The following is a 24,450-nucleotide window of genomic DNA, read 5'->3' as shown; positions in this document are numbered from 1 at the left end:
TTTAATTCCCTACCACCTTGGTTACAGTGAGAGGCAGCTGCTGTTGACTGACGCAGGGCAAATGTGCTCTTTCATCTGCAGCTGTGTGCTAGCATTCCCATGAATTACTAGGAGCAACTTCTTTTACAGCTGGCTGAAATTGAGATTTTTTTCACTGTCTCTGTGGAACAATTATTTCAGGGCCAGTCTTCCAAATCTGCTAGCTGTCTTGCAGCTAGTTCAGTGTCTGGTAAACTTGAAAAGATTTGATTTACTTTGCTATGACACTCCTAAAGCACATGGAAGACATGCTGGAGTAGTCATCCACAGTGTATGGTGAGACAACTAACTACTTTGAGTAAATGCTTTCCACAGATGAGGCCAACTACATAGCCCGAAGGTTGCTTATTCTGTCATTCTGTGTAATTTTGGCATCTAGGAATACCAGGGTATATTTATATGTGGGACACCAACAAGGCAAATAACCATATGCCTAATGTGTTTGGTTTTAAGATTACATTCAACCACTCACCATCTTTACAACAGATGAGAAGAGAGAACGAGAGGAAGGTTGCAGCTGTTCCACATTTTCTCCCTTACAGAAATACAGGCAGGGGTCTGAGTTTCGCTCATGACCTTGATGGGCACTTCTGTTCAAAAAAATTCCAGAAGAAGCAATTTTGCCAGAACAGCACTGGTGCCCTGGAGCTCTGAAGCTGAACTTTAAAATTTTCATTCAACTTAGCACTCATGTTTCAAAGTGTGAAAAAGAGAGGAAGAGAATTACGTGTGAGTTCCTACCACAGAGAAACAGAACCACATCTGTACCCACTTAATTTCCACCATTTCTGAACTGATGCATAACTCGGAATAGGTCTCACTCAGTACGCCTGCTTTCAGCTTCCTTATTTTTTTTCTCACATCTGCTGACTATTTTATTTTTAAGTCAACAGCCAGTGAAGAGACTTGGATTAGTAATAAGAATTTCCACATGCTGTTTTTCAGACAAACAAATGAGCATGTCTTATCCTCCAGCTTGTCCCAACAGGAACACCTCGCACTGACCATGCTTGCCTTCCTACTGCAATCACAGATCTTTCCTGGAGAGCTCAGGAAGAAGCTAGGAGAAAAAATCCTAGGACAAGATGTCTGAGTCAATCCTGATGGCTGAAAGATATTAAATGGTAAAGACACACTGAATAAATCGTAGTATTTGGAAGAACTAGGTGAGGATAAAATAAAATACATTATTTTGGTGTTCAAAAGGCATTACTACTAACTGATGCGTGTCTCATGTCCCCGTTGTTATGCTGGAATAAAATGAATTTGTCTCATAAATCATACATTTTAAACTGTTCACAGTACTAAACTGAGTGCATCACTGCACCTGAGAAAAAATGATTAGTTATTTGTTCTGTGATGGTACATTGAATGAAGATAAAAGAAATACTGAATTTACTTCATATACTCTCTGCAGTGTACTCTCATCATGTACCCTCTGCAGTGGATGAAGTGGACTTCCCTAGAAAATGTAGTTTGGGGCTCTGTCATTAAAACTGCATCATAAGAATTGCATAGAGGGTTCTGAATTAAGATTCTGTAAGTAAACTTAGCTCTGCAATCTCCTAACTTTTAAGTGATTTGTTTGGATCTATGCAAATGTCAAGTCACATTTACATTTATGGAAAAACAATTATGAAAATACTGTCATGTAAAAGTTTACAGTGTATTTATTGAAAACATTTATTTTGTAAAGAAATTTATAGGCTGTCTGTCCATCTGTTTACTCTGTATGTTATTATACTACAAACCCATATATTAAGCCTTTAGGTTATGAATGAAAGAATAACTCGACTCACAGTTAATGTAAGCAAATTTCAAATTAATAACAACAATGTCTTTTTTGTAGTTATAGAAACATAGCTTGTGGTTCTAATAATAAGGTAAGTTTAGAGTTTTATACTTAAACAATATTGTGTTCTCCCTATTAAGAATAATTTTCCACCAAATTGCAAGAATGATGCTTAAGTACATACAGAATATTAAAAAATTTAAAAGCAAATTAGATAATTTACATGTAAATTGATGCTATAAGATACATCATACGTCCTTGTTCTCAGTACTGTAACTTGAAATAATACAAACTCTTAAAACTTCACACATTCTTCCATTGTGTCTGTGACAGGGCAGCTAGGGTTGTTTTTTTTCCTGCTTGCAGTCATGATTATGGAGTTTCTCTAGAATTTTATAACTACAGAAAGGTATCCATGTGTGATTATCTGAGGCTATGTCCTTGAACTTTGCAAAGGTAACTATTTAAAGAGATATACTTACTTGCAGACTGTAAAAATTGGGCATACTGTGCTTTTCAGATAATTTCATATTCATATGTTCTAGTATTCTGGCCGTATTCTTGGCTGAGAATAAATATGATTAATCTTGTGGGGAATTCATTTAATTAAAACAGAATGAGAAGGGCTGCACTATCAAGGATAACATACCAGGTAGAATGTGAGTTTATACTTTAAAAACTTGACCATAACATGCTGTAATATGGTGGACCTACAGAGTGATCTGCTTTGTTGGCTCATGGACATGTACTCCAAACATCTTCAGTCACTAGCTACAGACTGTCCCAGTACAATACAACTGAAGGGAAGAATACAGTTTTAAAGCACCAAACTAGAGTTGATACTTTCACACCTCTCAAAAGTCTTGCATCAGCAATTTCCACAAGTCTTGAATAATTATGTATTCCTCAGCTCACTTTCAATAAAGCTCATGAAATGTACTTTGACAGTAGCTGCTATTAGGATGACAACTTTTTGATTTCAGTATTTCATCTACCATTAAACTACTCTGATAGTCTGCAGAGCTGTCTGTCAAAACCAGGGCTATTGCAACGTTACAAAGCATCTGTATTAAACCTCCATGCTCTGGAGCGCTCTAGCAGTTTTCCCAGCTCCTTGTTAACAGCTTGAGACTAGGCTTGCAGCATATCTTAGCTTCTCTTTCTCATCTTCATTCCTCTACATGATTTTTAGCATAGCAGTTACCAGAGTAAGCCCCCATCTTAGCTGTATGGACTCAGCTGTATGAAATTGTCAGATATTATCTCTTCATTAAGCATTTCCCAAGAACACAACATGCTTCACAGATTCCTAGGCATGTTACATGAATAACTTTTCCCCTGGGATGTCTCCGTTTTCTATTCTCTGAAAACTTGCTTGGTTGATTTTGGGTAAGAGTAATCTGCCTGGGTTTCCAAAATCCTCAGCAAAATGAGAATTCAAGCTTCAATTTTACAGGGATGCACAGGCTTCGCTAACTGCAACAGCCAACCAAAAGTAAAGGTGAGTGTTGGCTAGCAATAGAAACACCACACGTTAAAAAACGCTGTAGAGAAGCTGCAGGCTACATGTATGAGTGCTCTAAGTTGGAGGCCCTGGGGAAAACAAATTGATTGGAGGGTGTAGTTATGGGCATTTGCAGAAAGATGGAATAGGGAATAGGGCATTGGGTTGGGAAAATCAGGGGCAGTAAGTACCAGGCTGGGCTTGGATACTTCACATTTGAAGAACAGGGGTCAGAGGGACTGGCAGTACCTGGGGGCACATGGATCACTTGGCTGGCACTCAAGAAATACACACTTACCTGACTCTTCCCCAGGAAGTGTAGCCAGGCATCCCGTACACAGCTGTAAGCCATGTCATTCTTCCAGCAATGCCCTCCTTTTTGTTGGTCTAAATGGTACGGTACCTCTAACTACTGTGGTAATGCCCACTTCTCACAATTAGTTACACCAATTTGCTTAAGTTTAGGATTAATATTTTTGGCAGGAAATCCTAAACAGAAAAAGATTTCATATGGCTTTAGTCAGTAGTGTGTTTTCACTGGCTTTCATTTACAGTCGTCACACAAAAAGGCACTATGTTGCACTAGAAGTTTGCAAATGAATTTCAGAATAGAGCTGATACAGCTGCATGAATTTTCTGCTGTGATTAATTTAATGCTGTGGTTTGCCAATAAGATGTGGCCCATGGTCCATCCCTTGCAGACTTTTTTATCAGAGGCCCTTCAAGCGATGCCCATGATTGACCTGTGCAATGTAGGAATTGTTTTGGCAGCCTGAGAAAAGGGCAGCAGGACACAAAGTGCTGCAGGGTCCTTTGTGCCCATGTGGTGGCAGGCAAATTGATCGGTATCTTCATATTCAATTATGTAACAGGTAACTACTGTTATCATTAGAAATTGTTGTGATTTCAATTTTATCATTAGTTTTTACTATTACATTAGTTATTACTATTACATATTGTCCTGTAACTCTTTTCACTGTGTTCTTAATACATCCAAACAAAACAGAAATAATCACAACCATTATTATAATACAAATTAAACCTCGCAGTAAGCTCTGCAACTATCCAGTAAGGGACAATCTGTGCAGTATTTTATTTAACCATCCCACCTCCATATACCTCTAAGGTCATGACTTGACTTTTCTACTTGTTTTATTTCATCAAACTGATCATCTAAGTGTTTGGTAATGTTTAGGATATGGACGCAACAATCTTTATCATTTAAATTCAAAAATCCACATACTCCATGTTCAGGTAGTAGATCTAAAGCCAATCTGTTCTGTAAGGCCATTTTAGAGGTGGCTTGTAATTGGATATTCAAATCCTGTCCAATGTTACTATTCTGTGCCCATTTTCCTAATCTGACTACCCATCTGTTTCATTTACTAGTTGAAGCTTTAAGAATCCAGTTCCATTACCTAGCATAGTAATTCCTAATGATACCTAGCATAGGATATGGAACATAGGTAACTTCTAGCATAGGTAATTCCTAGCATAGGTAATTCCATTACTTTACATAGCGTCAAAAGTTCAGTTTAGATCTAAAGTTCCAAGGGGATAGCTGCTGATTTTGGCAATGGTAGACAGGCAGTTACACTACTTGGATTGTGGATTCTCCTAAAGGATTGAATGAGTTACAGAACCAGACTCCCTCTGCACATGTATATGCTTAATATTAAGCCTATAACTTTCATTTTAGCCAGATTCATAGTCCATTCCAATATAAGCATGTTCCAAGCTCCACACACAACCCGCCAACTATGTTTTTTCCTTCAAAAGTCTCAGCTTCAGGTCTACTATAGGTTTGGAACTCTACTGTCCTTCTGAAGGGGCCCTCTTTACTGTGGTGTAATGTATCCAGGAATTGATCCCGTTGACATTTATCGCAGTATAAGTAGTCAAGTGCACAAGGTATGGTCCCTTCCACGTTTCTTTTAACGGTTCATCTTCCAGGTTTGAATGTAGATGGAATCTCCAGGTTGGAATTCATGTACAGCAGTATCTAGTGGTAGTGGCACCTGTTTATTCAGATACCTGTGTAGGAATGACAATACCCTAGAAAGAGATATTAAATAAGCTTGTACAATTTTATTTCCTATTATATGCATTTGGTCACCTTTTCCCATAACAGAATTAACTGGGTATGATTTTCCATAGTGGATTTCAAAAGGACTTACTTTTTCTTTACTTCTGGGAGTGATTCTGATTCTCATTAATGCTATTGGTAATACCTCTACCCATTTCAAGTAAGTTTCTTGGCACAACTTAGCAATTTGTCATTTGATTCATCCTTTCTACCTTCACACTTGACTGAGGTCCTCAGGGAGTATGTAATTCCCATTTGATCTGTAGGAACTTAGACACTTCCTTTACTATTTCTGCTATGAAATGGGGTCCATTGTCGTTGCCTGATGATAGTCCTTCTGGTGTCCCAAGCCAGGGAATTATTTCCTTTAACAGTACCCTAAACACCTCTCTTTCCTGATTGGTGCGGCACAGGAAAGCTTCTGGTCAGCCTGAAAAAGTATCAACCAAAACAAGAAAGACATTTATATCTATTACAATCAGGAAACTCTGAAAAATCCACCTGCCAATATTCTCTGGGAGTTGCTCCCCTTTTTAAGCGGCCAGGTGGTGGTCTATGTGGAGGTTTTGCATTATTTTACAACAAAGGAGACATTTACTAGTAATTATGTTGGCTAAAGTCTGCATTTTTGGTCCTACTGGACTCGCTCTTGTACTATCTGTGCTTTTTTCTTAAGACACCTGATACCCAGCTAAACCCACAAAGTTCAATAGATCAATAGTAGCTTCCAGATAATCGTCTTTCCAGTCTGCCCCAATTAGAATATCATCTACCTATTGTAACTCTGTAATGTTCTGTTAGTTACCTTTCCAATGTTCCAGTTCTCTTCCTAATACATTACCAAATAGTGTGGGACTAATCCTCGTGGTTTCCAGCATAACTGTGATTTTCTTCCTGTTACTGGGTTTTCCCATTCAAAGGCAAACAGCATCTGACTCTGCTCACTTATTGGAATGCCAAAGGAGGCATCCTTTAAGTCTAGTACAGTAAGTAGTACATTAGTTTCTAGAATCCTAGTCAGCAAGGTATAAGGGTTAAGTACCACTGGATGGACATCAGCTGTAATCAGATTAATTGCCTGCAGATCTTGAACCAACTGATATTCTTGGGATTTAGGCTTTTTACTGTTAAGATCAGGCTATTATATTCAGATTGACATTCCTGCAAAAGTCCAAATTCCAAGAAGGTGGTAATCAGAGGTTCTAACCCTTTCCCAGCTTCCCACTTTATTGGATATTATTTCTTTCTTACCAGCCAGGTTCCAGGCTTTAGTTCTATATTTATAGGACTTACAGTCCTCACTCTTCCTGGTTTCTTTGTGGCCCAAACCAGAGGGATTACTGCATCCATAACTTCGCTGGGTATATTGTCACTGTTCTTTTACTTATTCTGATCCTGTAAATTTGTCAGCAGACATATCTGTGCTTTCCATGCCGTCTCTGGTGGAATATGCATCTTAACTGAATTCTCAGAGAAGGTTAGTTGTGCATGAAGTGTACAAAGTAAGTCTCGTCCTAGCAGTAGCAATAGACACTCCAGCATATAAAGAAACTCATGGGTTAATTTAATACCGCCAATCTTACATTCCATTGGTTTTAAGAAAGGTCTGGTCATCTGCTTTCCCGTTGCCTCATTAGTGGGGATTGTTGGTTTACTTAAAAGGTCCCTTACACCTACTCGAGACAGAATGAGTTGCTCCATTGTCAATTAAGAAAGCAATGGTTTCATTCTCCAGCTTAACTGGAACCATGGGATCAGCTGGGGAAATTCTGATAATGTCCTCTGGTCCCCCTCAGTCTGTATCGTCCTCCAACATCATAATGTTAACATCTTTCATCACCTTACGGCATTCATTTTTCCAATGTCCACCTTGTTTACAAATAGCACACTGATTAGGTCCTGAAGGTGGTCTTGGAATTGGTCTCCCAGGGGCTCTCCCTTGACCACACTCCCACCCCACCTCTCTACCTCTCCCCCTGCCCCTGCCCCCAATACCCACACGATTATTTGCTAAAGCACCAGCAAGTGCCACTGCCAGCACAGGTGTTTCTGCTTTGGCTCGACTATTTTCTTTATTTTCCGTATCTTCCCTATTGTTACAGACTTTGTAAGCTATTTTTATTAGTTACATAATAGGTTTTATTTTAATTTACTTTCATCTGGATCAAAATCTGTCCATTTGCATGCTGCCTCTCGTATCTGCTCATAGAATGCAGATGGGGTTTCATCAGGCCCTTGCCTAATTTCATATACTACAGATAGGTTCTTTCATTTTGGCACCCTGCTTTGTATTCCATATTAATATTATGTCCCTGTACCTTTGAATAACCATCATTCCCTGTGCTGTATTTGGGTCCCAGTCCAGTTTTTAATTAGTAGGAATACTAAGCTCATCACTTCTGGGGATATCTGTCCTTTCTTTTTCTTTCCCAGTCCCTTCCAATACCGTTCATTTCTCTTCAACTCTGAATAAGGCATCCAACAACGCTTGCATATCTTCCCAATTTGGGTTATGAGTCAGTATTACTGTTTTCATCAACTGGTGAGCCTTCTCTGGATTCTCTCAATACGAACGCACAGACTGCTTCCAGTTTAATAAATCTTAAGTAGTAAATGGGACATGTACAAACAATGGGCCACCTGTCCTCATGGCCTGTTGAAGGGTTGCATGTTCGGTGAGCAATGGGACTAAAAGTTTCACTCCCTTCCCTTATGTCAGCAAAAGCAGCCCATTCCGCAGCCCCTCCCTATTCTTTTCCCTTTCGAGAAAGGACTGGTGGAGCTAGTAAAGACGGATTCTCCTCTGGAGGAGGAGGCTCTAATGCCTTCTTCCCCGTCCCACATACAATGCAACAAGTTTTCTCATCTTTCTTGCCCTCCTGTTCAGTATCCAATATATAAATCCCATTCCCTTCTTCACGGGAGGCAACTTTAATTAATTCAACTAATTAAATTTAATTCATTTTCTGTTCAAATAAAACTTGATCATGGAGAAACAACTTACATTTCCTTCTAGTACCATAACCATTACTTACAGTCATAAAAGGATATACATCCACATATGGCACTTCATCCCATTTCCCTTCACATTTACAAAATAGCATCAATTGCAATATAGTATTATATTTCAAAGACGCCCCTTCAGGCCATTTTCCCCCATCATTCAAAAAATACTGTGGCCACCACTAGATACAATATCTTTTTTTTTCTTTAGCCAAAATCTTCAAACTTTTTCCAGTTTTTCAAATACACACCAGGGGAATACAAGGAGCAGTTGCAGTAGATGCTGTACCCATTTTTGTTCACCAAATTATATTACCCAATTACCATACCCTATCAGTTCGGACCTTTAATAATCTACCACTGCACACCGTTCCAAGCTTGCTGGTCGATTAAAGCCCCCTGCCGAGCGTTACTGCGTGACTTACGTGTACATCAATTCCTCCGGACCCCCAGTCAGTTGACTCCCCTGGCCAATAATACGTTAATTTTACCCGAAACTTTTGGTCAAAAAAGCGCACTTTGACCCAAAACTTCAAGATCTCCCCCCTTTGTCCCAGAAATATCTCTAGTAGGCATTGCACCTTTGTGTCACTGTCCCAGTGCCGGAGGGGATCCAGAGTTCCCAAACAAGAGGTAGGTGCGTGCTGGAGTCCTGTCCTGTCCAATCCTCCACTGCTGGGAACAGTAAAATGATCCAGGGAAGGCCTTAAGGCTGTCCCAGCTGTGTCGCCAAAATGTTGACCTGAAAAGTGGGATCTTTACCTGGTACGCAAGGCCAGTATTCACACAGGGTCGAGGTATTCCTTTTTTTGCAGGTTTGCTCAAAGCCAGAAGGTAGGTGGTATCCCCCAAAGCTAGCTTAGCTTGGTACAAAAGCTACAGCATATTATTACATGATTAGCAAAACAATAAAAAAATCCACCCAAATTTACATTCAGTGATTGGTGATTACTGTATCACTTGCTATTGCTTACACATATTTAAATTAGCACACAAGCTCCTAGAAACTGGTTGGGGTGTAATTTGTATAGCTCCTCAATTGAGTTGGTGGTCATGATCTCCCCCGCCACTTTTGCCTTTACCCTAGTTATTGGAAAATTTTGCTGACCTCATGCCAGTAGCATTCTCCTTGTCTTGCTATCTTCCTTGTGGCAAGACATTTCTTTTATTCTTCCCTGCGTTCCCTTTTCGGTCCCTCCTCCAGAGACTGGCGATTAGTAAGGCATGCAAGTTTACACAATCTTGCTAAATCCACACAATACAGCTACTCAGCTTAACGGTTAACACTTCGGCTTAGAGCTAGCAGTGTCTCACACAACTGTGTGTCTTAGCTACTGCTTCTGGAGGATTTCACAAGTAAAAGCTTCAGTGTAAAGTCTTAAGAACAAAGTTTAAATTTCAGGTGCAACCATACTAGCTTGTTGGAAAAATGAAGATACAAATGACAGCACTACATATCTGTCCCAACATTGTTCAGTTGAACAAACCTTGATCAGTACAAGTGGATGACTCATACGAGGTGTTACCTATTTTATTAGTCTTTATTATTGTAATAGAAGCAAGAGATTGTCTCCATTTATTTCTGTAAAGGTAAAAATGAGAGGACCCCATTTCAGCCACAGTACACAAAAAGAAGCTAGGATTTCAATAATTTGCTGTTCAAATAAGACTTGATCATGGAGAAAATTGCAATGTCTCATCGGGAAGCAATACTGTATCAGGATGATCTCCTTTAGTGTCTTCAGTCTTGCCCATCTTTGTAAGTAATGGTGAGGTAATTTCCTACCAAAAAACAAGCTGTTGTCACTGAACACAACACTAAACATAACACGAGACTGAAACAGCTCCTTAAAATACATTGCTGTAGGAGTACTTCACTGGGATTTTACACTTTAAGCAGGAACCCTGCAGCTATACAGCAAGGGCTGTGGAGCTGGCAAGTTCCATTTGTTGATGACAGAACATCATACAGAGACAAAACAAGCCAATTAAACTCCAGAAAGAAGGAAGATGGGCATCAAAGGTATTCAGCTTAGGGTGTCAGTGCTCTAGGTTGCTGTGCTGCCCATGTCTCAAAGGGCAGTTGGGGCACACTCCTTTTCTAGGACCATCATGTTTCTGCAGAAACTGCCATATTTTTGTGGTTGGTGCATGAATCCTTTGCAAGTGCTATTCTTGATAGCAGTGAAAGGCGCTCAGAAACCAGAAGCTGTTTTGAGTGCTGCACAGAAACCAGGACACCTGCACTGAAGATCAAAATGGGGAAAACACAGAGTGACTGAGCAGGTAAATGATGATGCCAATACAGCAGTTGATGAACTTATGGCAACCAGTCAGAGCATACATTTCTTTGTCCTTAAAAATGAATGGCAGCAATAAATTTTTAATATGCTTTTCAGACTGAGCAATCTATTCTTTTTAGGCACTGGGAATGGTAGACTAGAAATACGTAACAGGATTAAGATGGAAATCATAAACTTTCAAACTTTATACTTAAGACTTAATTGAAACCAGAGAGGAAAAATTTAAACTGTTGCAAATATGACTTTTAAATCTATAAATATGATTGAATAAAACTTAACACAGCATAAGTAGACTAATTGACAAAAATCCTAATCAAAGCCACCAGTAAGTATTACGTCCTGCTTATTTCAGAGACACCTGATATACCTTTAGCAAGAACAGTTGCAGACTAACCATGTCACATTAGACATGCTCAGCCACCATGCCATAATACAGCTATGCTAATGGTTAACCAGGCTTTATGTTCTATTGATGGATCTATGCACTACCCAAGCAGCAAGAATCAGTCAGTGGTTGGAGATGCTCCAACTTCCAGATTTTCACCACTGGAAGCAGAAAGCCCATGGCACACATACATAACCTTATCAGACAGCACTCCACTGCCTAAACACTGCTTCAGCAATTGAGTTCAAAAGCAGAACTCAAAACCCTCCAGGCCCTGGGACAATGAAGAGTTAAGAAATGAAGCAGCATTAATTAACTGAGTCCCAGCCTACATTAAATAAGCGTAAAACTTAATGTGCAGCAATTGTGCCTACAGTGAGATCCTAACAGATACTCTGGGGACAGATTTTTTTTCTATATTCATGCTTTCATATAAACCTGTTTAATTGGAAAAAATGCTTAACATAGCAAGAGTGGAGCAAAACTGGAGCAACAGATATAGCTCCAACCACATGCCAGGCTAGATATCTTCCTTAATTATCACATTGTGTTTTAAAATTTAGTGCATAAGAGTTTAATGTTTTTATGGGTAAACCTGAGACAAAGTAACACCATGGAGAAAAACACAGCAGAAAACTACAGGAGCCCACATATCCTTTGAGTTTAAATTTAATTTGTCAGATAGAAGTTGTCTATGTACAATCAGTGTGCATTGTAACAATTCTGTCAATAAAGTCATTCAAATCTTCTAGAATATTAACTGGCTGCATAGCACATTTGACATTATTGCCCATATTGAAGAGGGAACACAAATGGATTTACAATAAATTTTGGCTGATTTGGATTCTGAAGTGTTCAGATATTTAACACTTCTTTAAAACCAATGCACCTGAAAAGCTTTCCAGAGCACAGTTTAGCTGGATATTTCTTACCATGTCATTACAAACAATCACAACACTGATAGTTTAACTGGCAAAAAACCCCCCAAAACAAAAAAAAACCCCACAAACAAAACCCCAAACCACCCCCAAACATGTATCTAAAGCATCAAATAAAAATAGCACTAAATGGAATAAAGTGTTCTCTTTCCCCATTTTTACATTTTGAACAGTGATTCCATCAAGATAAAAAACATGTAAGTACACTGATTTTGTTTCATACTTGTGACAAGAAGGCCTGAGTTGGTTGGGGAAAGGAACAGTCAAAAAAAGCCTGAGAGGGGAAAAAAGCTCATTTAATTAATTTACAATAATTTACAGCCATTTGTTTGCATTTATTTTTATTTATTTTGTTTGTTTGTAAAAAGGCATTATAACTGATCACAAACAGGAGAAACCCTGGCTATTTTACAGTTAAAGGTACAGAATTTAAATATTCAAGCTTGTGATGAAAAGCGGCAAGGTGGTCGCAGTGTACAATGTAAACAAGTAGCTTTGGAAAGTGAACAAAGTCCTTGATAGTTCTTTACTAGGAAACAAAAGAAAATAAACTCCTCATTCCTTCCTGAAATATGAGTACAGGTCAGTGTTTAAAAGTTCATTTATAAACATAATTTAAAATGTGTTCAGCCTAAAACCACTTTGACATGAATTTTTATAGTAAGATCCAGTCTAAAGGGGGCAGTGTTGAGGTCCCTGTAAAAGTAAACATCTTCCATTTCTTAAAAAAAGAGTGCCACAACATTAGCAGCACAGTGCAGCATAAACATTAAATACAAAAATATTTTTCTTCTGTTGGGATAATAGACCTTGCATCCTGGAAAGAAGTAACAATACTGCTACTCATAGAATATCCAGTCTGTATCTTTCAAGTCATGTAAGGCAATTACTGTGTTAGTTTACTGTATATGGCTAGAAGAAGGTCCAGAAAGTGTCAGTCTTTGTTATGTTTTCCGACTACTCCATGTATGTTCAGGTGTACTTTTGTGATCTGATGAGTGTTCAAATGGAGATCTGTGTCCTAGGGGAGATCTTGAACCATAAGGAGACCTCTGATCTAATGGTGACCTTGGGCCACTACCTGAAGCTCTGTGGTCCATTTGCCAGTCTGAGTGATATCTATGATCTCTAGAAGATTTATGATGGCTGTACTCTGAAGTGGAACGGTGATCTGAATGTATCCTGTGGTCTGAATGGGAACGGTGATCTGAATGAGCCCGGCTGTCCTTTAAACTTCCTTCCAGGTTTGACCTGTGGTCTCTGCTCCTGTAGTCATCTAATTTTCTGTGTTTACTATCACTGTAGTATCTAAAAAACAGAAGTCATTTGTATTAGTATTACTGAACACATATTAAGAGCGACAATTATGTCAAATCAATAGAATTGCATTAGAGAAATATCGTCATTGCAATTTTGCATTACTCAAAAGAGATGTTTTGGTGCTTGCTACAAACACACTACAAAAACAGGAAGGGAATTTGGAGCAAATTTTAAAATTGCTGAAGAAACTCACCTGCTGTCTTGTTTGTATTGATCCCAGTCTCTGTGATCTTTTCCATTGCTGAAGGCTGAATAGGGCCTTTTCCTAGAGTCACTTTTCTTGTAAGCATCTCCCTGATGCCTGTCTTTATGATGATCATGATATTGTGACAAATGTCTATCAGAAGAGTAACTGTCCCTGCTACTGTCATCATGGTTTGTATTCTCCTTCAGTCTTTCCACATCTGTTTAATAAAGCAGAGGTTAAAAGTCTCAAAGTCTTTTCTTCACCTGATTCAAACAGCACTTCTACCTGTCAGATGTAGAGCACTGTGAAAATGACATTATAATTTGACAGAAACAAGATCTAAAAAGCTGAAAGACAAATACACTAATGCTAGTGAACTGAAAGAAACCTCAGAAGTAAGAGGGAACCAAGCTAGAATGTAGATGTGTAGGACTCGGAAAGTGAAGCTTTCCAATCAGTCTTTGACCTCTCCAATCAGTCTATGAAGTGTCATCCAAATGAGCAGTGAGAAGAGGTGCCTTTAGTACAGCAATTTTAGAATGGTAGCAACTAAGAAGGGAAGGCCTTAGCACACATAAAAGTTTTAAAGGTACACCTTTAAAGAAAAGACTTTCAGTGGTATTCCTAAAATACATTATATTAAATCTATGCAAACATACTCAAAGTGCTACAAAACACAAGATAAAAGCAAGTATTACAAGGCGGCAGGTGTGGGAACATAGGAAAATCAGTGCTACTGTCAACAATAAAAAGACAGCCCATGTAACTGATTATAAACTATGACTTCAAGGAGTAGCTTGCTTTCTTACACAGTAGTGACATTACAACAGCTACAAATTGGCATAGAATTTCCAAGAAATTAACAGATTTTGAGTAGACCTCTCTCCCCAAAATTAAACACAAAAAATGTTTCAAAAATTTTTGTAAAGGATGATCAAATAAGTTACTACTAAAATAAGTTAAGTATGAGCTTCAGTCTGCACTCAGCTGGACTTCATCAGCAAACTAGTAAAGTTTTGTTAATCAGCCTATCTCTAGGATACTTAGCAGTGTGGGAGACAGATTTAGGAGACATGTAAAATGAAATAAACATGAAAACCAAGAGATCTAACATGAGAATATACTTAAGGTTTCTTACCTGGATTTCTAATTACATGTGCATTCACACTGCTGCTAATATTCTGGTCATTGTGTTGCTAAAAGACACAAGTAAAAGAACTCACTGCCAAATCTAAAAGTTCATCTGAATTCATTAGAAAAATATCCTAACAAAAGAAACTACTTTATTGCAAATACAAATGCTACTGTGTTCCTTATAATCCTTTAAGTCTAATAAAAGAGCTGTAACACTTAAAAAAAAAAAAATTTGTGTATTTTAGAAAGGGTCTGAAAATATTACCTGAGATTCTTGGCGTTTTTTGATTGCATGTTTATACAGTTTGTGCAGTTTTCTGGCATCAAATTCTGTAAACTTAGAGACAAATATCCACAAATTTCTGAGGAAGAAAGGAGAAGTTATAATTCTTCTATAAATTTATTTTTGTTGTGTTATGCAACAGAACATGGATTTAACTGAAATTATTTGAACAGTACTTCAGTAAACCAGAAACACTATAAAATTCACAGTTACTTAGCTACACAGCAAACATTACCTAGCTGTATTTCAAACATTTAAAAGATTAATTCCTTTAACAATTTGTCACATTGTAATACTTATCATAAGTACTTCAGACTGCAAAGTGCATGGAAAGTAGTACTAATAACAACTGTGTTAACAGAATGATTTTTGAAACTGCTTAAAAATGTAGCTATCTGTTTATGTGTCTTCTGAAAATTTCAATTTTAAGTATTGAATACACTCAGTAAACAAAAATTTAGGTAAGTAAAGTACGTAAAAATTCTTCCAAACTTGAAAACTCTTACAGTGTAAGACATTTGACCTACAAGCCTTATTTCATGAAAATATCAATGAGAGAATTTTTCCACAGAATTCCAAAGCCTGGTCAAAGCTTTTGAAACCAGATGAGAACTGTTAAAAGAGGATGGAAGTGGCATGGCAATGAATTTGTGCCTAATCTGTGCTCGAAGGAATGAAAGAAGAACAATCTTTTACTGTCAAGATGCCAAAACCCTGAAGAAAACATTTGCTTCTATGGTCACAGCTAACATACCTGAAGTCTAGAATTCCTTTAGTCAAATTTACAAGTGGAATGTTTACAAGACTACAGAATACTAGTGTTCAGTACTGTCTGAAGTATGCAGGCTCCAGAAGTAACAGTCTGCTCCATTCACTGTGATTAAACACTACTTTGCAAAAGTAGACAACCAGTCAATGGTATCCCTAGTGACACCTGTATAACTTCATATAGCTCAAGTACACATCTTCTTATCAAAGATAGTGATATACATATTTTATTAATCTACATATAATATTGTAGCATTTTGAATAATAGCTTTATACAACTTTCCAGTTAAAGAAATGTAACATTTTGGTAAATGTAACACATGGATCTTGTTTTTCTACCTCAGATCAGCCTAATATTTTGAAGTAAAACAGGTAAAAACAGCAGAATCATTCTACACTAACTGAAGTTTTCAAGAAAATGAAACATGTACCAGACTTTTGTATATGGAAGTGCAGAATATATTTTCAACTCTAAAAGATTAAAGTGCACATTTTGATAAAGGTAACTCAAATTGCATTAAGAACTTAACAATGAAATATAAGAAGTTTACAAACCAACAATTGTTTTTTTAAATTGTCAGCTCATAAAGATGCAAACTTCTAAACTTCTTTCATTTTTGAAATACATCTGAGTAAGTTACGATAAATATTTTTATAGTCATAGTTAATATGTAATATATAATTTAATTTTAGAGCATATTTTAAAAAGAACTAAGAATTCTGCAACTCAAAATCATACAAAGTTCAACACAAATTTAGAATTGCCTATTTTTAGCAGGAATTACAAAAAAAAGTCACAGTTGGAAAAAACAGACTCTTAGTGATAAGAATGCTTTTCCACTAGACACAATCTAAGTAACAAGTTAACTAGTGTTTGCTTTTGGTTGTAAGAAGTGAGATAACTCCACCTGTTGGACAAAATGCATGGCTTGTATAGCTTTTCATACTGTATGTATGAAAAAGTATGTGTGTATGAAAAAGTCAATCCATTAAAAGTCAGAACCATCTACAATAATCTTTTTATATATTCCATTGTAAAACAGCAGAAGATATAGGAAAGGGAGAATAAGAAACAAGAGAAATAATTAAAAACTATTCTGCTTAATAGAAATAATTATAGATTTTCCTTTTTTTCATGAAAAACCACAAAGAGTAACTTACTTTCTCCACTGTTTAATTTGTTCAGGATTTGTGTACTCCTTTAGACATTCAGTAATGTGATCCCCAATTTTGATTAGACACTGTCTAGTATGTTCCAGTTGCTCTCTTTCAGAAAGGCCTTTCTCTGGTCGATCCAGTTGCTTCAATGCTGCTTTGACAGGCCTCATTCTTTCTTTGCACTGTGAAGTGGAAAACAGAAATGTATTAATTCAAAGGGAAAAAAAAGAATTCTAAAACATGACCCACTATTTACTGAGATATATACAGAGAGGCAAATACAGTATTGTTACAAGCGAAATGAAACACAAGACTTGCTCACATCTCTTAAAATGTTTTGCAGGTCCTCTGGAAAAAGTTGTATTTTAAACCCAGTTGGAAATTTACTCCCCTGTGAAAGCACTAGATGGTATAAAATACAGATATCACGGATTTAAGAAAGCACTAATTTAATAGAAGGGATTTTCTGAGGAAAAGGACTATTACAACTGATTTTACAATCACAGTTGTAACTTTCAGCACAAGCATATAGGACAAGACTTGAACTTTTTAGCACCTTTAAAGTTATACTAATTCAATGTCAAAATTAAATGAGACTGTTCAGTACATTTAAAAAAATACTTTCTGCAACCATTAAATCTGGTATTCAGCAGAGGATCAACATTGCTTCTCTAAGCAGTTTTTAAACCTCAGTCCTATGCAGATACTAACAGAACTTGCACTATCCAGAGTAAAGCTATTTTGAGTATGTCTAGATTAGTAACAACAGTGATGGCAACACAGACACATATTGTATGTACATTCTTGAATTTTCACACTTTGATGAAAATGTTTTAATAGTAAATCCAGATAAAACCAGTTAGTATGATTTAAACTACAGACACTTGTTTAGGAATACCATCCAACTACAGTGGCACAATAAACAGATGAAATTCATATTCTTGTCACAAAGAGCCAAATTAGTTAAGCCTGAACAACACACAGTCATAATTTCCATTTGAAAGTGTAGTTAAATACACTAATTAGACTGAATCTGACCATGGCATAATGATAAACATAGATTCCAGAACAAAAAGCCTGGATAATTAAAAAAAAAAAAGTTTTTTTTATACACAGACCCAACCTACAATTATTCCTAGTAAGAACAAAAGGCAGTTTGTAGATTGAAAAAAAAAAAGGTTTTTGAAAATCCACATGTTTGGAATGGAATTAAATGGAATATCACCATTACCATTGTAAGCATCTAGGGACAACTCAGAAAAACCAGGGAAGCTGTTCCACTGCCAGCTGACTAATTAAGTAGCTGTGTTACATATTGCACTAGCCACAGCTTAAAGTAGACTTTAAAAGACAGCATACAAAATGCACTGCTTAAATATAAAGTGATCAGAAAAATATAACTATACATGGAAATCAAGGAATTTTCTGTCGCTTAACCACACAAACTTATCCACCTGAATTACTAGAGGCTCATTCTAGAAATCACAGGTGAGTTACTTGGAATGTTTAGAATAAAACCATGCATAGACCAGTCACTGCCATACTCAAGAGAATCCTATTTTTATGTTACACCCAGCACACACAACAGACCCAATAAACCTGGCTGGCAGAAACAAACAACTGTTAAATCTAAATGACTAAACACCCACAGGAGAGTAGCTGCCTGAAGTAACTTACTGATACCTTTCCAAATGCCCCAGCCGACCTATAAAACTTTACATAAATTGTAGTTATGTGCCTTTTTTCCTCCAATATCGTTTCTGTTCTTAGTCAGAAGTAGTGATTAAACAAAATTATTTGGCGTCAGAGACAATACTCCAGCAAGGTATTTCCAAGGGCTTTAGCATTTGTTTCTTCATGTGTCTACAATTTAAGTCTGCAATACTTCAAGAGAGAAGTGCTGAAACATAATTTCTCGTTTTCTTACAAAGAAGAAAGGCATACATGGTAAGGCAAAGCCAGAGACTCCAGCAATTGCACTGGAGTTCACTCATATCTGATCTTTAAGAAGCAGGATACATAAATTATTCTTGAGAATGTATCTTTACAGCCTAGATTGTAAATCTATTCAGCACATAGACCACTGGATAAATCTTCCTACTATCCTGCATAAGTAAACAGACAAAAAGAAAACCCACCCTGCTGGAATGAAGACAAAAATTACTTTAGTACAGCATCAGTAACATTCATTGATCTGAGACTTTAATAGCAAAAGATCACCTGTGTTACTGTACCCAATAATAGAATCAAGAACATCAGAAATTGTCCTCATTTAGACTATCAAGTATAAACACTAACTGATCAAACCAGGACTTACTACACTGAAAGTTTTCTGATCCAGTTCTTCAGATTCTTCCGATATAGGAACTGGTTCACTAGTTGCAGTAATATGAACTGGAGTATCCAACAATGGAATTTTTTTAGTTTTTTCTTTATTTTCAGCTTTGATTTCATTTACCTAAGAATAAAATATAAAAATATTTAAGTGAATTTTATTTTGTCTCTGGAAGTATACTATAATATATGACAATCCCCATAACTACTTCATTCTCTTCAATAATAAGAATAAGCTTATGGTCACATTCAATGACTGTACATTTTACTTCCTCTGTGAGACAGAAAAGGAGAATGGAAAAGGAATAAAAGAATTTCTTCCACACACTTGTACTCTCAGTCCTACTAAGATATGTAACATTGAAGATGTAAATTCTAATTTCAAATGCCTGTCCTCATGATTCCAGGTAGTAAAAATAAAACTTCAAATTATGTAAAAGACTTCAGTGAAATGACAACTGATGAGATCCAAAATACCTTTTCATCTCAAAATTGTTCACATAAACCTAGTGGCCTTTTCTAGTGCTATATAAGATAAGTAAACCTAGTTACCTTCTCTTCCTTTACTTCTTTTTCTTTCTGTGTGGATTCTTTTACTTTGTTTTCTCTCTTTTCTTTAATATCTTTTTCTTTTAATTCTTTCTTATCCTCTTTTTCTTTTTTCTCCCTTTTCAAATCCCTCTTATTTTCCTTTTCTTTTGTATCTCTTTTTTCTTCAGCTTCCTTCTTTATACCAGTATCTGGCTCAGGCTTTTCTTCATTTTCTTTTTCTGCTTTATTTTTTTTAGGTGGATTTTTCATTGAAACAATCTCATCCTGTAATACGCAAGCATATATGTCACATCAAACCGAGTTCCTATCTATACAAGTTTTGTAACTATTAGACTAAAACATACTTTTTATCTGTGCATTTTTTTATTTTTGGACATAGGTTTAACACCTATTAAATAGAACTGAATGCAGTTGTAAAGAAAGATGAGGACTACTCACTTACTTCCTTGATGTGACAAAGCAAGCACTGATTTGGCAGTGGTAGTGGGGGTGAGAAATTACATCCGTTTAACTTAGAACTAACTTAAAATTCTGTCCCTCTAAAAGGTAGTTATGGTCTGAAAAGCTAAAAACTGTAAGGAAGTACGTCTCGCAAAACTGAGCTGATTGGTCAAGACACTCAAGTTATAGGGATGTTAGAAGACCTCTATTCTAGTTAGCTTTCATCTCAGTAACTTTTTACCAATCCCATATTACACACTCACAGGTGAAGGTAACAGAGTCTCAGCTTTCTCTTTCTCAGATGTTCTTTTCACTAGGCTTAAAAAAAGTCTTAGTTACAGATTGCCTGATAGGGGTCCATTTAATTATTTGAAGATGAACAAAATACCACTCCACTGGTCTTTATAATAGTCACTTACAAGGTTTGAGATGGAAACTCAAATCCTTTCAGATACAGAAAAATACTATAATAAGTAACAAGTATCGTAAACAGATGCAAGAATCATTATTATCTTTGAATTTATCTGAGTACACCCTGGAAAGGCATATATAGAATCCACTGCAGAAAAACAGTGTAAAGAATGCCAAATACATAATCCGAACAAATTACTTGATGATAGCTCATCTAAGTAATCAGCCCAACCAGGACTTGAAGTATTTAGGTATCATGGAAACTTCCCACCAAAAATCCAATGGCTTCAAGAGTTTCCTGAATGTTCTAGCAATTACAGGTAAGTTTTAAATATTGCACACAGTATGGCAGCTGTGTAAAGAGCCAACCGTTTAGGTGGTTAAAGCCCATTCTTGTATATAGTCCAGTTTTCAGAAGTGTAGTTGTTAGTTTGTGTCCAAAATTAAAGTGATTAATATATGTTATTAATATACAAAATGGGACAGCATTTTAGGCACTTTCCAAAAATGTAACAAATCAATCAACTTACTGGCAGTGTCTTCTGTTTTGAGTGGAGATGAAGTCTAACAACTCATTTTTTAAGTAGACTGAACACTTAATTTGCGTAGCTTTAGGATTCAGTGCCCACGTTAACTTATGGTGAACTGTTACAACACATTTCTTAGTCTTACATTACAGACAAATGATTGTTTCTATAAACATAAGCCAGTCTACATTCAAGGTGGGTTTTTTTATGGCTTTACATTTTTTTCTTCATAGTACAATTTAAATTCATACAGGAATACTTTAGTTAAAAATGACTACTTTTTATAGATGTATCATGGTTCTTCTAAGGCTGACTCAGTTTTAACTATGTATTCACATAAGTATTTTTTCCTCTAGAGCAAGTTGACAATTACAGTTAAAATAGACACTTCGATGTAGTTTATTTTATAACAAGTATGAAGTATTTTTATGATACATATAGATTTTCACTGATGTATTTCAACTACTCTCAAAGTCGTAAAATTATCTTTGACATGACCCTAAACTTAATCCAAATTTTTCTCTCTAGTGGTTTCTGCTGTGTAATAAATAAAAAAACCCAACAAAAGCACAGGCCTAAAGGAACACATCGGAAGTAACAGAACACAACAAGGTTAAATAGTTGGTTAAATGGTTGTTTTGGATAATGAAAGCCATGATGTATACAAGAGCTTTCATATACAAGTCCTGAAATATCATTTAGTCATGCTGCTCATTCTAATTGAGCTTGATTGTTTTTTCCTGATCCTGAATTAAAAAATTTTACTCGAAGACTCACTATCTGTAGTTATAACACATTAGTCAGAAACATTAGTTTTATAATTGTGGCTTATTTGTTTTAGGTTTGTAATTCTAGCAGATACAATGCTGAAGTCTTCAAAGAATGCTGAAACTGAGCAATGCCACTTGTAATTAGACCACAACATTCTTTTATAATATAGTTTGGAAAACTACTCATAATTCCTCAGCTACTAGATTATCATTAAGTTAAAATAGATCCCATCTTCTGTGTGCTTGTACTGATGCAGCATCTATTGTTAGTGGCCACAGGAAAAGGACGACATTCAGGTGCTTCGATTTTATAAAGTCAAGCAGAAGATAAAATAGAAATCAACACCAATAGGAAGAATTGAATAGCCATCATTACCATATGAAGGACATTTACCTTGTTATCCTCATCATCATCTTCATCAGATTTTTCCGAGGGTTGTGGTGAAGAATCACTTTTTATTTCTTCTTTTATTTTTGCAGCCTTTATCACCTTATTCTTCTTGGTTCTTGTTTTCCTCCTCTTTGAATTGCCCTGAATGCAAATTGGTCTCTTTAATGTCAATGGATAAGCAGCTTTGCACCACAGTTGCAAAAAAAGATTTGTTTTTATATCAAATAGAGGGTTCATTTTGTATATTGCCACTAATGACCACTACTTTCCTCAGGACTGGAGACAGAGCATAGTGCAACAGTAGAGAATGCTTACAAGTATTAAGAGAATAATACAATATGAAACTCACAATTAATTTCTTGAGTTTATCTCATGTAATATGATTAGCAATACAGAGTAATACTACACAAAGAAAAAGAGCAAAACTGAAAAAAGAATAAAAGGATCAGCTACCACGCCCATAAGCATGTTGTTTTATCTCACTAATGAATGCCAAATTTTACTTACTGCACCAGCAAGCCTTTGTGCTTCCTTCCTTGCAAGGTCTTTATTCAGTAATTTAATGAGGTAGTCTGCACGGGTCTGTAACTGCTTCGCCTGGGGTTTCTTATCTGGATCATCAGGCAAAATCTGAGAAGAAATCAAAATCACAGCTGTAAGTACATATTATCAAGTTTGGAAGATGCTAGCCTGGAGCATGCAGAACAGAAAAAGCTGTGTAAAAGAATGTGGAAGACAATCCACTTCAACTATACCTAGCAAATATGCCAGCACACTTGAAGCAATGGAGAATTTCTTAAACCTTTTAGTTTCTCTCCAATCACACAGCCAATGCAGTCTTGGAAACAGTCTCACAGATTAAATGAAACTCAAGAAACCAGTCTCAGATTTCTGTTTCCACTCCGATAGGAGCACAGAATTTCTTAGATAAACTATCCCAGTCATCCACAGAACTTCTGGCTCTGCCTCATTCATCTTTTAAATGCAGAACTCACTATAGCGTATTGCAGATGCCCAAAATATAAATGGGTGCTTTCAAAACCCTGGCAAATTAATGGAAAGCAGGAGTAGAAACCATTATTAAACAAATTTGGACAGAACCCTGGCTCCTCAAATCCCATAATTATAGGTTGTTGGCACTGTCACGAAGTTTACCGCATCCCAGTCTTTCCCTCAATACCTGTTGCTCACTATTGCTAAGGAGCTACTGCACTAATTCTGGCACAGCTACTCTTACGTTGGGAGCAAAAGACAGCTTCAAGTGAAGAACCTGGGGATTACGTGGGGATGGGGAAACCAAATCAAACCTCTAGAAAAACCTCCCTTCCAAAAGTTCAAGAACACAAAATGGACAAAACAAGAACTTCTAAAATAGAGAAGGAGAAGACTGAAAAGAAAAATTTAAATGACAGAGGTCCAATTACATGGAAATATGGCAACATAATTGACTGCAAGAAGGCATACTTCAACTGAACACACAAAACCTTAAAATCTAATAATACACCACCAGAAACATACTTAAGAAGTACAACTGACTTATAATGTCTCTGCAATTTCAGTTATCATAAAATAAGCTCTTTCAAACTGTTCTTAGTAGCATTATTACCTAAACAAAGAGTCCGTGATAGAATGTTATAGATGACATACCTTCTGTGTCAAACTGAGATCAGGATCCATTTTTATCATTTCCCACCTGCCGTAACCATATTCATAGATGCCTATTAACAGATTGGAATCATCTTCCTTACCCCAATCTATATCAAAATGAGCAGCCTTGGTGTGGCATGGGATGACATATCTAAAAGAAATAAATTAGAAGACAAATAAGGGGCTTTTACTTCTGAAGCTTAAGCATCGGGGAAGGGAACATACTACAAGTGATTAACTAGATTTATTTTCTCTGCTAAGATGCTGGTATATTTCGGAAATTAACGCAAATATTTATAGTTATATTTTAACATTTCTATAAAATATTTATTGAAATCAGCACTGAAATGTGTTTTAAAGCTGATCAAGACTAAAAGATGGAAGAACAAACACCTGTCTAACCATGAGCTGTGTCACAGATTTGGCTAAGCATGAATAAAAGTATAAATCATCACCCAAGTGTAACTTGCTAACTAA

At 36.5% G+C, this 24,450-nt stretch overlaps 1 protein-coding gene across 1 annotated transcript in view; it reads right to left on the bottom strand.

Moving 5' to 3' along the window:
• Positions 1–12,405: 12,405 nt before the first annotated feature.
• The window catches only part of LOC104621950 (chromodomain-helicase-DNA-binding protein 1-like), a gene marked incomplete at its 5' end in the record, with an annotated part of 13,963 nt that continues 1,918 nt past the window's right edge, over positions 12,406–24,450 (bottom strand). The window contains 10 exons of the mRNA XM_010288587.1: positions 12,406–13,358; positions 13,564–13,774; positions 14,696–14,753; positions 14,957–15,053; positions 16,904–17,082; positions 19,218–19,358; positions 19,787–20,050; positions 22,330–22,467; positions 22,834–22,956; positions 23,974–24,124. Coding sequence (XP_010286889.1) covers positions 12,995–13,358; positions 13,564–13,774; positions 14,696–14,753; positions 14,957–15,053; positions 16,904–17,082; positions 19,218–19,358; positions 19,787–20,050; positions 22,330–22,467; positions 22,834–22,956; positions 23,974–24,124 — 1,726 coding nt within the window. The remainder of the gene's footprint in view (positions 13,359–13,563; positions 13,775–14,695; positions 14,754–14,956; positions 15,054–16,903; positions 17,083–19,217; positions 19,359–19,786; positions 20,051–22,329; positions 22,468–22,833; positions 22,957–23,973; positions 24,125–24,450) is intronic.

The sequence above is a fragment of the Phaethon lepturus genome, unplaced genomic scaffold, assembly GCF_000687285.1.
Source record: "Phaethon lepturus isolate BGI_N335 unplaced genomic scaffold, ASM68728v1 scaffold12816, whole genome shotgun sequence".
NCBI lineage: Eukaryota > Metazoa > Chordata > Aves > Phaethontiformes > Phaethontidae > Phaethon > Phaethon lepturus.
Note: the sequence above shows the minus strand (reverse complement) of the source record. Positions and strands in the feature narration are given on the sequence as shown.